The following is a 15736-nucleotide window of genomic DNA, read 5'->3' as shown; positions in this document are numbered from 1 at the left end:
CTCAGCCTTTCCTCACACGGGAGATGCTCCACTCCCTTCAGCATCTTGGTGGCTGCGCTGGACTCTCTGCAGCAGTTCCCTGTCCTTCTGGAACTGAGGGGCCACAACTGGACACAAGATTCCAGGTGTGGTCTCCCCAGGGCAGAGCAGAGGGGCAGGAGAACCTCTCTGACCTACTGACCACCCCCTTCTAACCCACCCCAGGTACCATTGGCCTTCCTGGCCACAAGGGCCCAGTGCTGGCTCATGGTCACCCTGCTGTCCCCAGGACCCCCAGGTCCCTTTCCCCTACACTGCTTTCTAATAGGTCATTCCAAACTTACACTGGAACCTGGGGTTGACATCGTGGGTTGGACAGCTTTGGATTTTGACTTTTAAGCCTCATTTCTTTGGTCTCACCTCTGAGTCCGTTTAAACACGGCCGACCCCTTGCTATAAGTTAAAGTGACTTAAAGCAGAGGGATCCCCTTCCCTGCTAACAGGGTCCATGGGGCTTCTCTTGAGCGGGCCCTTCCCGCCCCAGGGGTTCAGCATTTTCACCCATTTCCAGTCAAATAACTGCGTGAGTGAGGACCCAGATCACTTGGGGACACCAGGCTGAAATGAGGGGTTCAAAACACCCCGGTCCATAACTCTACGGTAGGGACAAGCCTCTCCTGTGTGTACCCCAGGAACAAAGTCATGGGCACCGACCACTGCTCCTGCAGGGACACGGTCAGAGCTCTGGACACCAAAGGTCTCTGGTCTGGGTTCTCTTCTGGAACAGCTGTTCGCAAAGTTAATGGTGTGCTTTGTTTCGAAAATAAGGTTGATACTTATAAACATGTCATTTAAAAATGCGTTTGTTTTTAAAAAAAATCGGGAAAAATAAAAGGAAAAACATTCCGGCCCAGTGGTCCAATCCTCCCAGTGCACTCCCCTGTGGCAGCAACGTTCAGCTGGGTGAAGAGGAGAAAATACAAGGGCTGGAAAAAGAGCGAATGGTCGCCACATTGAAGAACACCTGCTGGAAGTGACCACGGCAGAAAACAGTTCAGAACATTTTGGAAAAGACGTGGGTGACGCCTGTAACTCACCATTGCTCCTGAGGGGCCGGGGACCTTCACCAGAGCATCCGCTCATCCCGCTGGCACCACATGAAAGCCCAACAATCCTCTGGGAGGTACGGAGATCCTTTCACAATCTCTTCTTGCCTGAAATACCTCACACAGTTAAACAAAAGTACAGCTTATTTTGTCCGGATTTAGCAAGACTTGGCTCTTCATCGCCTCAGAAGATTGGGGTCTTGGTGCTTCTCACACTCGAGTCATCGGGAACGCTGCCACAGGCTCCAGACGGTGACCAGACCTGAGCCTACGTGCTTATCTGTTGAGCTGACACCTAATTTCCAATTGCCTATCGCAGCAAGGGATTTGCCAGAGCTGAGCGTTGCTACAGGGCCAGTAGGACACGCAGCAGCTCTGGGGCTGCACGGGACGGCGGTGACGCCAAGCACGGCTGGGGTCCCCTCAAACCAACCCCCTCCCCGTGTGCTGGGACCGGGCTGGAGGGGACACCTGGGACCTCGCAGCCCTACACCTGGGGTTGAGGTTTCTCTTCCCTGCCCACGGGGCAGCACCGCAGCTGTGAGATGAGTTTTGGGAATGAGAAATTGTGGCATTTTCCTCCAGCTCTCCCAGGGACCAGCCAGGCCTGACGGCACACGGGTTTGCACCTAAGCACCACGACCTTCACGTGAGGACGACGAGTGTTTGACCCAACGCTGTTTCTTGAGTAAGAAGCGGTGGCAGCTACAGGCTGGTTCCCTCCAGGGTTGATTTTTAATTTTCAACCTGTTTCTGTAGGACGTAGCAGCGAGTTTTGGTGAACCCACGGAAGCAGACGCATCCTGCGCGCGTCCCCTCTGCAGAACCAACGCTGGTGTCAGACCCCAGGAGCGCTCCCCGTCCCGCGCGTCCTCACCGGCACCACGAGCCACTGCTGCCCCAGCAGAGCCAGGTGACAGCTCTGAGCGGCTGTTTGTACCTGCACGGACACCCATGCAGAATGGCTGGAGGAGACACACTGCGACCAGCACCAGGGACCTTCTTCCCTCCCTTGGAAGAAGTGGAGAAACCCAAAGGAAGCCAAGGACACATTGAGAGAGGAACAGAAACCAGGGGGCAGCTGCGCTGGGAGGGAGAGAGGCTGAGGAGCAGGATTACAAATGAATAACACGTGCAGTGCAATTAATCTAGATGAGTTTTTCATTTTGCAGCATGAACGGCCCGCAGTCGGTGATGTGGTCCTGCGCGGGCTGGGCCGGGTCGCCGGGCGCTGGGAGAGCTCCAAGCGCAGCGTCAGCGCGGGAAGCGGCTCCGGTGACTCACCGGCTCGCCTGGAGACTCATGAACTAACACCCGGCGCTCTGGCCCCTTCCACGGCCCCCCCGTCCCATTAATCTTCTGGTTAAGAAGCACAGCGGTCGCTCAAGGGGGAAATTCCCACGGAGCAGGATTTGTGCCGGCCGCCCCCGCGGAGCCGAACGCCCGACTCCACCGACCCGGCACCACACTCGGGACCCGCTGGGATTTGGGGCTGCTGGGATTTAGGGCGACAGGGGCTCAGGCTGTAATTCCTGCCTTGGGGATGAAATGCAGAAGCAGGGTCCTGTCCTGGTGTCAGGCGGCTCACAACAACATCTTTGCTGCCATAAAAGATTCATCTCAGTGGTTTTTTGGCAGGTTCCACCTCCTGCGGTAGCAAGTTGCCCATGTGAAGTGCTCGTAGCCACCCTCAGCGCCCCCCCCTGCCTCCCCCAGTCCAAACTCTGGAGATTCGGGGTTTTCTTTCCCTACATCACAACCCATTGCATGCTGTCCCGGTACCAACACGTACTGCACCCCTAAGGAACCCACGTGCCTGCTGTGCCCGGAGCTTTCCCAGCCTCAAAATCTGAAGCACTGATAGAAACTGTTTGTTAAACTCCACAAACAGCAGGAAAACCCAAGATCTTGGAGACAGGCTCCACGGGCGAGCAATGGAGAGAGAACGGGATCTGCGCTTCCCTTTTCACCCTGGACAGGCTGCATTTAACATCACAACTCCCAAATCATCCCAGGGACAGCACAGACCTGGCCCGTGGCCTCTGCCCCAGGGGCATTGCAGGGACGGGACAACCAACACACCCAGGGACTGGGGTCCAGTTACCACACAGCTACTTTACTCCATCCTTCGACTTTATTTTATATTCATATTTCTTCAATATAGTAGAATACAACTTATTTTACATAATGTATACAAACTATATCACAGTGCTTTACAGAGCAAAGCATGAATTACATGGCGAAAACCGGGAGAAGAACAATGAGGTCCCTCTGCACTGCCAAGCCCCCCGTGTTCTCCCTGTTTGGGGACACCCTCAATTTACTGGGAAACTCCCACCTGGCTAATTACTGGGCTTGGCCCATCATCAATGTGCTCGCTCCTCTCCAGAGCACGGGCAGCGCTGGAGCCCCCCTGCTGCCCGCTCCTGCCCACTGCTGCCTGCTGTAGTAATTACTAATGAGTAATAAATAATTATTGCAAATTTTGGGAAAAAAACCCACCTCATTCTTTTCTCTGATGATGAGCTGTATTTTGCAGAGCACACGGGCGGCCCCAGATAACCCGCTGGGTTTGCCAACGCTGTTTGTTGCGTTTCTGAGCGCAGTAAATCCAACACAGCCCCCGGTACCGGAGCCGGGTGGGATGCTGACCCGTCTCCTCTGATCGTCTCTATTTGTAGCTGCTTTATGAGCACAGCTAGGAAAGGCACTCACAACCATTCGTGATGCTACGGGATACTGTAGGTGATGCTGCCAAGTCTCTAAGACCCAGCGACGAGAGCACCGACAAGGGGAAAAGGGGAGGCTTTTGGAGGCTGGGAGAGAACTGGGGGTCACACACACAACGGGGTGTTTGCAAGGACAGAAAGACGGACCTTACTGCACGAGGAAAAGTTCCCAGGTGGATCCCCAAAGTGATCCCTGTAGGAATCCTGAGCAACACACACGCATCCCCGCAAATACACGTAGCGACAAAAGGAAGATGCCGCTCCGGCTTCCCCCGCCGCCTGCGCTGCTGCAGAACATCCCATTGTGAACAGGGCGCTGCTTTAACAAATATTTTTAATGAGTAATAAGAATAATAAACCACCCGTTTTCCATTCTCTAAGCTAATGGAATAAACGTATAAATTCGCAGCATCTGTACGACAATGTCATGTCCAGCAACTTCCCCAAATATGGAAAGATCAGGATCCCTTCCTGAAAGAGCAAAACGGAACCCGCCCGCGGCAGAGCTGGTGACAATGGCAGGGAAGGAGCAAAGGCAGGCGTGCAGGAATCAGTTTCTCCACAACACTTAAATTAGAAACATAGGTCAAATATACATTTGATGGGTAGGGAAAAAAAACCACGTTAGTGGACAAGAAACCAGAGAGTTTTCCTAACTTCAGAGTTTGCTTCCTCCCCTAATCCCTTTCATTCCATTTCCACATCAATGAATCAGACTTTGACCTAAAACCTTTGCAGCAGGAGAATTAGCCAAACGCTTGAATTAAGTATTGCTTATAAAAATCTATTTCCTTTTCTTAACAGCAGACTTTCCAACTGGGAAAAGAGCTTGAGGCCCACATGCTTTCTCAGTGTGTAGAAATAGAAGTTCCTCTCTCTCTTGCATCCCATCCCTCATCGTCTGGAAGACATACAGCCTTACACATCAAATTCTTTTCCAGGAGAAGCTCAGCAGGATATTTGCTTAACCAGGAGGAATTCTCTACATCTAAATGATCCTTGAATGATCTCTTAATTTTTGACCACGCTTCCTGCAGTCCCTGAAACCCCTTCAAGTACAATGGGTCTCTGCTGACCCCGTGGCTGCGTTCGGTGTCCCAGGAGCTCCTGGGTCCGGTGGCCACGCGATGAACCCACCTGGCTGGGCTGCGTGGTCCAGCACCGTGCCAGGTCATTCCAGCACAAAAATAACTATCGCAGACCCTGCCCACATAACTCACCTGCCAAGAAACGCCCAAAACAACCCAACCAAAAAACCCCATGTCCCTCTCAATTTTATAACATACTTATAATCTCCGGAGCAGACCAGCTATGACCCATTGAGTACACACAAACTAAGACCACACAGTGGCCTCGTGAACGAGATGAACGCGTGTGGTGGGATAGGAGCGGGTCCTGCCCGACTCATTTTGCTTTTAGTCAATGGAGGTACATGAGCTTTTATCTCTCCTTAGAGTTTGGACATGATGCACAACTGATAAAGATGGTGACTGTAATCTCAAATATCAAAATGTTTCTTAAATAAGTGGTGGCTAGTCCATACAAAGCTTCTCTTCCAAGAGAAGGTTGTGATTATGATTAAAAAACATTGCAGGCCTTAACAGGACTTTGGTGACTGCGTTACGGCCCCATTTTCTTAGTCCATCAGTCTTGGCTCAAGAGGAGCAGCAACTACTCCTCAGACCATGGAAAGGAGGTTGTGTCTTCCTACAAGCAAGCAGAAGAGCATCGTGTTTAACTCACGATGGAAGATGTGTCTGTGGAAAATATCATAATCTAAGTTTCCATATTGGTGGCATAACTGGAATATCTAAGTAATCGCGTGTTTTCTTGGACTAGTTTTAAGATTACTGCATAAAAGGAAACGCTTTGAAGTTCTGGCAAGAACGAGAACTGGAGCTGGTGGCTTTATATCCTGCTGGGCCTTTCAGGGGCAATAGGCTTATATTTGGAGCAGCAATTAGGCCAAGCTTTTCTGTTGTTCTCCAGAAATGTTTCTACTTTTCTTGAAAATTCTTCCTTAAAAAGAGCAAAAAAGGAGGCAGCTCTCCCTGCTTCATTCCCAACCTGTGGAGGGTGGCTGGACACCATGCTCTGCACACTCACAAGGATGGGCTCAAGGACCAAGTCTAGACCAGGGCTCACTCCTACAGAGAGGGACATGCCAGCACAGACCCTCCTCGGCCACCCCGGTGCAGATCATGGCATCATTTTGGTTGGAAGAGACCCTCAAGCTCTTCAAGTCCAACCATTAACCCAACCCTACCCTATCAGACAGTTTTCGCTGCACACAGGATCAGTTCCTACCTGCCATGTCCTGCTGCCTCCATAAAGAGTTAAGAGACGTATAGAAAACTTCACACACAAGTTTTTCTGGTGGGTAAACAACTAGTGGACAAGATAAAAACAAAAAAGGCAAAAAAATTAAGAGTCTAGTATGGCACCAATTAGCTTAGAACAGTCTTTCTGCTCTACCCCCTTGCTTCTATTGGGTCAGTACTTCTTAATACAACCTTTGTCACATCTTATTAATGAAAACACTACTCAATTCTGTTGAAGCAAAATAGATTGCACCACAAAGTATAATTTCCTAGGATTTCATGCTTATGGCATGCTAAGTCACTTCAATTCCTGGTCTAGAAGTGCAAATGGAGATGTGTTGGCTTTTGAAGGACACAGAAGATCCTACTAAATATCCACTAAATAGCCTTTGTTCAGAAAGTTCTATATGTAGATATAAGGATGACTGAAGTTGTCCGGAAAACACAGACTGTATCCTAAGGCAGTGATGCTTCAAACATGTGCTGAAGCCCATAAAAATAAGTTAAAGGCTGTGTTGACAGACAGGATGAAGGGAAAATCTGTTTCTGGGATTAGTTGATACAAAAGGTCTTCCAGATTCTGGAGTAATGGCAGGATGAGATTTCCAGATGGCTCACCAGGATCTTAGCAAGACCAGGGAAGAAACTCACGTCCCTGAAGCTACCAGGCACAGCACATCTAGATAAGTGGGATCTCAAGGGCACTCCTGAGAATGGTCACATGAAGGTGGCACCCAAAATCTTCTCCAAATGAGGGCCAGCCTCTCCAAAACTGGTCAAAGTCTCCTCACCTTCCTGGGAGAAGGGGTGAAAACCGCCTCTTAGCCTCCATGTCAGCCAGGACACCAGACCCATGCCAACGGATGGGCACACCGAGCCCTTCGGGGAGGGTTTGTTTGGAGCACAGACAATTCTGGACGCAGCAAGGAGGTGCCATATGCTTGTGTGGTGCCCCTAAGCACTTTCTGCCCCATGCCAGCCCGGCTTATCTGCTTCTATGAAAGCTGCTGGTTTGGGATGAGGGTGAAGACACTTGGATAAGCTCAAAATAAGGCATGAAGTGACACGGGGGAGTTACATCTTCCCCAGGGAGCTGGAAAGACAGAACGTCTTCAGACAGGGCCTTCCTCAGGTTTTAGAGTGCGACTCGGGGATTAGAGCAAGCGAAACATGGCAAGAGCCACACAATCAAGTTGGTGGCCTCCTGCAAACCATCCCAACAGCACCCAAGCCCTTCCGAGGGCCAGGAACTTGGCTCGTGGGTCTGTCCATGGACATGCAACATTTTGACTTCATTTACTGCGGAAACAACTGAGAGAGGAGAGCAGGTAGGCAGGCTCAGGACACACTGGAGGGCATCAGGACCATGGTACCCCCTATTGATGCTCCAGCTTATCGAGCCGCGGCTCCTGCTCCTCACCAACAGCATCGAGCAAAGTCCTGCGTGGAGGAGGGAAGAGAGACAGAAGAGCTTTGTCCTGAGCTTCAGGAAAGGACAAAGGTGAAGGCAGGGGCTGCAGGATGAATGGGCCTCGCTCCAGGCTCTGTCCTCTGGCTGCTCACACGGCAGGAGCTCAGGTTGGAAAACAAGCCCACTGAAGAACAATCGCTAACGCTTCCTAAACACTCTTCCACTTTTTTCAAACAAACAAGCCAACCAGCCCTAACAACTTCCATCTTGTGTCCTTGCACGGCTGAAGTTGCTCACTGACAGCACACGGAGAGCCCATCCCTGCACGCAGGCGGGCGCTGGGGATGGGGAGCGTACAGAACACACAACAGCGGGGTTCAAAGGGACCTCCACAGGTCATCTGGTCTGCTTTCCTCATAGCACTTCACTACAGGACCAATCCTTTTCAGTAAATAAGGCAGAGAAAATCCAGGTGAGGAGATGAAAACAAGGTTTTCTCTCCCCAATAGACAGATCAGTGAGCTGCAGTGGAGCCCGCCCGTCCACAGCGTCCCCTCCGGAGACGTTCTCATCCGCGCTCAGGTACAGAGCGGCTGCGGGAGCCCGGCCAGCGCTCCTGGCTGCTCGCAGGACATCTCTGAAGGCTGAATGGCAAGCTGTAGAGCAGATGTTCAGCCTTGGCAGCAGCTGCGCTGGATCGTTTTGCTCTTTCGGCTCCGGCCGCAATGGACGCGCGTTTCCTCCGCGCTGCAGAAGAGACTGAGCCTGAGCGTGGTGATGTTTCCTAACAGATTTCTCCAGTAGGAAAGCGAGCGCCTCCCTGGCAGTTCATCAGTGCCCTGAACAGCATCTCTCGGAATGACTAACGCACCGAATCCCAGAAACGAGACAGCGGTTACTGGTATTTTATGGTTCAGGCATCATTTACAAAAGGCTTTTGGAGGAGTGCAAAAGCAGATTGCTGGAGGAAGCTGGAAGAGGACAAAAGAGCTGCCTGTGCGTCGCCTAACACTCCCCAGCAGGCTGCAAGCACCACTTTTCACATAGTTGAAAAGAAAAGAAATGAGAGAATATTTTTTACTAATTAATTACAGTTTGAAACGTAGTAAAATCAGATTTATAGAGCTCATTTGGCTCAGGATACAGCGTCTTTCTTAAATATGCACACTTGAAGATGAATCACATATGTCTAATAAGGACACCGCTCCTAAAGTTTGCTCTCCCATAACCTTTTATTGCTGGACGGGAACCTTCAGCGGTGATGTCATTATTTATATTACTAAAAGTAATGGCGCTCAGATCAAATCTAGGAAACCGGTCTCTTTCCTCTTTAAGTTTAGCAACCACGTCAACTTTCTTACCACATCGGAGAGTGTACGAACCAGCCAGGGTGTAAATAGAAACACAAAAAGACGAAAAGGTGCAGAAGTGACCCAAAACACGTACTTGACACATAGTCCTTTTGTTCTTAGAAAACTAGCTAAGTTTAAAGCGATGTCGTTCTCATTGCTCTCGCTCTTTCCACATTAGGGAGATTAAACTTCCGCGCGGGAGAGCTGCAACTGAAAAATATTGCCACCATACTACGCACAAACAGCTGTTTTTGTGAACACCGAGCATGCACATGGCCGCCCCTCTCCCCCCAGCTTACATTTCACGGGATTATTTTGGACAGTCAAGAGAAAACTCTCCTTCCATCTGTTCGGGATGTTAAGATTTGAACCTCCTCGCAGCAGGATAACAAAGTCATCTTCTGTGTAAGAACCCAGCGGCGCGCGCGGGCGCAGCACCGGGACAGAACGCGGGTCCCGCGGCCGGTCTTGCTCTGTCACGTCTGCAGACGCTCTGTTAGGGACTCCAGGGACATAGGGCAATTACTAGGGTTTGACTCTGCTTTCCAGGAGCAGTTCTGTTTAGGAGAGAATAGAAAGGGGTTATTTTTCACCTTATAGTTTTGGACTCATAGGGTGTGAAGTTTTCCTCCCACAGAGACACATGGTGGTGGCTACCGAGTATTGGTGCCTCGTTCTGCGCGCTGAACGCAACCCCGAACGCTAACGAGGGTGAGAAATAGGGCCCAATTAGCAGCGCAGCAGGGGTGGCGGAGCCGAAAGGGCCGTGGCACCGAGGCCACACACCGAGGGCCCTGGAGCTGCTCTGCTTTTGTTTTGGGGGGCTTTGTTGGTTCGTGGGTTTTTTCGCTTTGAGTCTGCGACACTCGACATCTGCTTCTGGTAAAACTAACAAACTCTCCCATTTTATTTAACATTAAACACAGACTAAAACAGTACTGTGAGCTGCATTGTCTCAATCTGTGGGATCGCAGGAAGTATCTAGGAAGCTTTTTCCACTTGCATGTGTATAGAGAACAAAACATTTAAGTGACGATAATTTTTTCCATATATATTACGTACAGTATTATATACGAGAATTAGACAAAACAAAATTAGAACAAAGATTCTTTGAAGTTTCAAAAGAATCTTTGTCGGTCTCAGCCACAGGGACGGCCTAAGCAAAGCTCCATGGGTGAAGCAATGAATGAGGTGACATCAAAAGCATCACACCCGTAACACACAATCTAGCCAGAGCGATACCGAGACCACGCAGGATGTGCTGACACCAACGCCTGTGCTACAGCAGGAAAGGTCCACAGGTCTTACCTTCTCCTGACACGGGGACATTTCCAGCCCTGGTTGCTGGCACGCACAGAATCCCAGAATGTCAGGGGTTGAAGGGACCTGGAAAGCTCATCCAGTGCAATCCCCCCATGGAGCAGGAACACCCAGCTGAGGTTCCACAGGAAGGTGTCCAGGCGGGTTTGAATGTCTGCAGAGAAGGAGACTCCACAACCTCCCTGGGCAGCCTGGGCCAGGCTCTGACACCCTCACCACGAACAAGTTTCTTCTCAAATTTAAGTGGAACCTCTTGTGTTCCAGTTTGCACCCATTGCCCCTTGTCCTGCCACTGGTTGTCACCGAGAAGAGCCTGGCTCCATCCTCCTGACACTCCGCCTTTATATATCTTTAAACATGAATGAGTCCCCCCTCAGTCTCCTCTTCTCCAGCTCCAGAGCCCCAGCTCCCTCAGCCTTTCCTCACACGGGAGATGCTCCACTCCCTTCAGCATCTTGGTGGCTGCGCTGGACTCTCTGCAGCAGTTCCCTGTCCTTCTGGAACTGAGGGGCCACAACTGGACACAATATTCCAGGGGTGGTCTCCCCAGGGCAGAGCAGAGGGGCAGGAGAACCTCTCTGACCTACTGACCACCCCCTTCTAACCCACCCCAGGTCCCATTGGCTTCCTGGCCACAAGGGCCCAGTGCTGGCTCATGCTCACCCTGCTGTCCCCAGGACCCCAGGTCCCTTTCCCCTACGCTGCTCTCTAACAGGTCATTCCCCAACTTAAACTGCAGACCCGGTGCTGGCAGGGTGACCAGCAGAGCCGCTGTGACCAGGGGCTGTGTCCCCGTGCCACCAGGGCAGCGCACACATCCCTGTGGAGCAGGGGGATCCAGATCTCACCCCAAAACAGCGACTGCTGAGACAAAACCCTTTGCTTCCTGGAGACCTCAGCGACTACCAGAGCGTCTCTAAAACCCTCTGGGGGAAACTGGCAGCTACTTTATCTGTTGATCACCTGCTCAACGCTGCAAGCAAAACCCCACATCACCTCTGTGCTGTTGCAAAGCCCCAGGTCAGAGCGGAGCCGCAGGTCGATGCCAGGAAGGGGAAAAGGATGGCACAGGCTTCCCCGAGGCCCGGGGGGACGGCAGGTGCTGGCTCCGAGGCTCTGGCATCGACCAGCACCTTCCACCTCACGGCGGGTCCAGCTCCCCGCGGCACAGGCTGGGGAGGCAGCCGACAGGGACCGAGGACACGCGGACGCTGTCTCGAAGCCTACGGAACAAACTCCCCTGCATTAAAACCCAGGAACGCCCCCAGACCCGCTCACTTTGCCCTTCCCTTCCTCACACCCCCTCACCTCTCCTTGGCCTTGTGTGGGAACTTTCCCCAAAACGCGCTGTTTTCTCCTCATTTCCTTCCTCTCGAGGCACCTGGAGCTTCCTCCTGGCAGCTCCTGCCACCCGTCAGTGACGGGGGCCAGGCCACAGCTTATTGTCCATGGACCCAAAACACTCACACGTGCAGCACAGGAGCGCAGGGCTGCTGGGCCCACGCAGCTACGGGTACAAGGGCCCCTACCTACTGAATATGGCAACTTATTTCGGCAAAAAGCAGCCTGACGTACGTGAGGAAAAACAGAAACAGCAACTACCAGCACCGACTCCTGCAGAAGGCTGAAGGGGAAGTATTTTCCATCATGAAATGTGTGATGAAATGTACTTGAATTTGTGCTTTGACATCTCAAGCTGTCAGCAGAAGCTCCTTGTTTAAAGGAACTTCAGTTTTGTCTGCAATAAGCAATGCAACACGAGCAAAAGGAAAAAAACATCCTTTCCAGCTTCAATGCCATTTTAAAAGTTATTGGGAGGCAGCCAGTGTATCTGGGGAAGGTTTCAAACTCCCTTTTGCAAGCAGAGATCCCACACATCCGAACTCCAGCTTCACCCTTCCAAACCACTGCATTTTAAAAGCTTGAAATAGCTTTACCTGAACCTATTGCATTAAAACTGCATTGAGAAGCACAAAGCCTCATCCCACTAAGGTTGGAGAGACAACTCGAGTTTTACACATTGCTCTGCTACACCAACTTGTTCCTGCCACAGCCACTTGATTCAAGAATAAGTGGACAGGTAAAGCACAAGGGCAGGAGAGCCGCAGATCTCGGAAACACGGCCGTTCCCTTCCTCACATTCCAAGGGTTTCCTTTTTAGCTCTTCTCAGTTTCACCAGTCAGAACCAGGACGGGTGAACCTCGGTGCTCCTGAGCAGTGTTAACAGGACGTGACTCTGCCCTGCGTCACCATCCTCTTCCTCCTCCCCAGCGGGAGGCGGCTGCTCGCACCTGCAGCACTGGACACCTGTGGTAATCAATCCTCACCGGGACACAGACGCTGCTTTCCAAGCTTGCTCTTCGGAGGCTGCAGGAAGCAACCTCCATATTAAAGCTCTAGCTTTATAATTTCACAGTGTCTCCACAACCAACATAAACTGTAGACCTCCAATATGTGCTCAAAATCTAAAGAATAACACAGCAGCTTTCTGATGAAGTATCTGAGCCAGAAGGATATAGATAAAGCCCTACTAAAAGTCCAAGAAATCAAAAAGACAACGCAGAATATGACTAAACTCCCAATTATTGTTCTTTATTTTAGAATAGAAAACTTACCATGTTTTAAAACTCCCCAGTGACACACACTTCATGATAACTGGAAACCATCGACATTAAATGAACCAAATGAACACCGTTACGTGAGTCCTTGTGGATCTGAGCAGAACCGAGGTGCCTCTGAGAAAGATCTCTGCCAGAACAGTGGTCTCGTTTTCCGTCTCGATACACGATACACGTTACATCAAAGGCTCCGCGGTGCATTTCCTTGCCCCAGGGCAGCCAGCGGCAGAGATGCCCAGCAGGACCACATTCCAAGCAGATGCAACATCCTACACATCTGCCAAAGCAATTCAGTTCCCACCAAAGAAACAGCCCAGAAGGACTTACTGCTTCTGCTGGAACTGTTCCAGTGTTTGTTTCTTTATTACTGAGGAATCACAGAACAGTTTGTGTTGAAGGGACCTTCCCAGCTCCCCCAGTGCCCCCCCTGCCATGACAGGGACATCTTCACCAGCTCAGGTTGCTCAGAGCCCCGTCCAGCCTGGCCTGGGATGTCTCCAGGGATGGTTCATCCACCACCTCTCTGCCCAACCTGGGCCAGGCTCTCACCTCTCTTTCTCAATTTGGAATCAGAAACACCATGTAAAGTCACTAGAGACTTTTTTTGCTATTTTTCTACTAAGTCTCCTCCTCCGCAGGGGCAGGGATGTGCTGAGGAACCCTTGCTCGCTGCACCAGCAGTTTTTCACATCAAGTAATAATAAGACTGTTAATAATTTGTTATTGGTTGGAACTTACTTAAGGAGTGTATAAACAAGATACTGCCCTACAGGTGCACCATGGCAGCAACTTAAAATTTGCTGTTTAAACACAGGGATGAGAGCCCTTTCAATTTGGAAGTACTGGGGACTAAAGAAGAACTACAATTGAGAGGAAGGATGAAGTGTTGCTGCGGTGTGGAGCACGGAGGCACCAGCACCCGGCCAGCCCAGCCTGGGAGCACAGCTCAAGAATCACCATGAAGCTGCTGCAGGTCACATTTACACTTACAGGCCATTATGATAATTACAACGTGGAAAAAACTGAGCAATAAATGCCTATTACAATGCCCAGCTACAGGTGGATTGGAGTCGAGTTCTGTGACTACTCTACAAACAATAGAAAAAGCCCACCTTTAACATCAACCCTAACGAGCCTGTAATACTCAGTCTTTGGAAATGAGCAAACCTCATCAGCAGTTTCCAGGCACAGCGTTACTCAGAAATGAACCGACTCGGTGTCTGTCTCCGTGGTCTCAGGACCGCGCTCTGTGCTGGTATCCGGGAGACAGGAGTTCCAGATGAGGCCACCGGTACCTGTCAGGAGCTGCCAGCACCATCCCATGAAGAGCAGCAGATCAACATATTTAACATATATTTTTTTTAGGCTTTTTTCCCCCCCTTTTTCTCCCAACTCCTCAAACAGCTGATGGATCTGGTAGAATGTTTGCACGTTAACTCTGACTTAACTTCTTAAAAAGAAATGGGAGACAGGTTACCGAGGCTCTTAGACCAGGACTTAGCTCGCCTGGAGAGGAACCACGCTCAGTTAAACCGCACCCTGGGCTGCACCCAAAGCGCACGGCGAGCAGGGAGGAGACGTCCCTTCCTCCAGCTGTTCAAACCTGCTAAGAACCACGTCAGTGACTCCGCAAACATCCTTCTGCTGAGTCAGCACTACCGCGGAGCTCCAGAACCGCATCCGATTGACAGCGCAGGCTGGAGACGGTAGGACTGTTGGTTTTTCTAAAGGGTGATCAGTGAGTGACACCCGAGGGTGTCCGGTCCCTAAAGAACCCGCAGCCTTAGCACCAATGCAGGTTCTGCACACCCGCTGCACCGGGCCCTCTGCCCCCCGGTTCCCCTCATCCCGTGGGGGGGGAAACATCATATCCCTGTGAACCCCCATTCATACAAAGTAAACACGTAAATACATTCCAATTTTAAAATAAGTTATCATTCATTAACTAGTAACTTGTCTCCTATGCAATAAACCAGAGTGCAGCAGGTTATTGCGGAGTGCTGAGGTTTGGAGTGAGGCTGAATGAAAGACTATGTACAATGCAAACCAGCTTTCCGTTGTGTTGCAAATTTATTCTCATATTTTTTACCATTTATTCATCTCAAAAGACATATTGCATATCTGGAACAGTTTTAAATAAGAGCCACTGTATTATTCAAGACAAGTAGTTTTGTCACATCCAAACTGATGACATACCCAATAAAAGGCTTTTCCAGAGTAAGAACTCCTTACAAGGAATATAAATAGAATATAAACTTCATCAATGACCTGGCACGAAAAGATTAAAGTAGTAAATGCATTCCACTCTGAAGGTGGCACTTTACCGCTCCTAGGGCTTGTGTGGTGTTCCCTCAAAAATGAAGTGTGCTAACAGATACGGGCTAGCTTTTGGATACATTTTATTCCAATAGAACAGAATGAATTGATCACTTAATCAGTAACCTATGATCAGATAAAAAGAAATTACTTTAACCCAAGCTTCGGATTTGTTCACCATCAGATCCAATGAGATTACGTGTTTGGAAGCACATCTGCATTCTCAGTGTATCACCTGATGCAATAGAAGAATTACATCTCCATTCTGACACCTCCATTGCCATAGCTAAGAGTCCCAATTACACCTCCATCCTCACGGTCGCTAATTACCAATAACGGGCATCGATCTGAGCACATGCAAGCGCAGCCTCAGCACAGCCACGTCCACACATGCACACCCCGCAGCGCCTTACGACTGATGGTTAACACATTGCCAGCCTGGGAACAACCCCGAGCACAACGGGGAGACTGGAAAACTCAAACATAGGCACGTGAACAACTTAGGATTAGAATTAGAAAAGCCTCATGGAGGGAAGCGGCAGCAACAGGGAACAACGTGATGGGGCTGAGAGGGTAAATGTGC

General features: G+C 50.4%; 1 protein-coding gene across 1 annotated transcript in view; it reads right to left on the bottom strand.

Annotated features, from left to right (window-relative positions):
- Window positions 1–3227: 3227 nt before the first annotated feature.
- The window catches only part of SLMAP (sarcolemma associated protein), an 82423-nt gene continuing 69914 nt past the window's right edge, over window positions 3228–15736 (bottom strand). Inside the window, exon 24 of the mRNA XM_071812908.1 lies at window positions 3228–9455. Within this exon, the coding sequence (XP_071669009.1) occupies window positions 9375–9455 (81 nt within the window). The 3' untranslated portion in view covers window positions 3228–9374. The remainder of the gene's footprint in view (window positions 9456–15736) is intronic.

This window comes from Patagioenas fasciata, chromosome 10, assembly GCF_037038585.1.
Source record: "Patagioenas fasciata isolate bPatFas1 chromosome 10, bPatFas1.hap1, whole genome shotgun sequence".
NCBI classification, from domain to species: domain Eukaryota; kingdom Metazoa; phylum Chordata; class Aves; order Columbiformes; family Columbidae; genus Patagioenas; species Patagioenas fasciata.
Note: the sequence above shows the minus strand (reverse complement) of the source record. Positions and strands in the feature narration are given on the sequence as shown.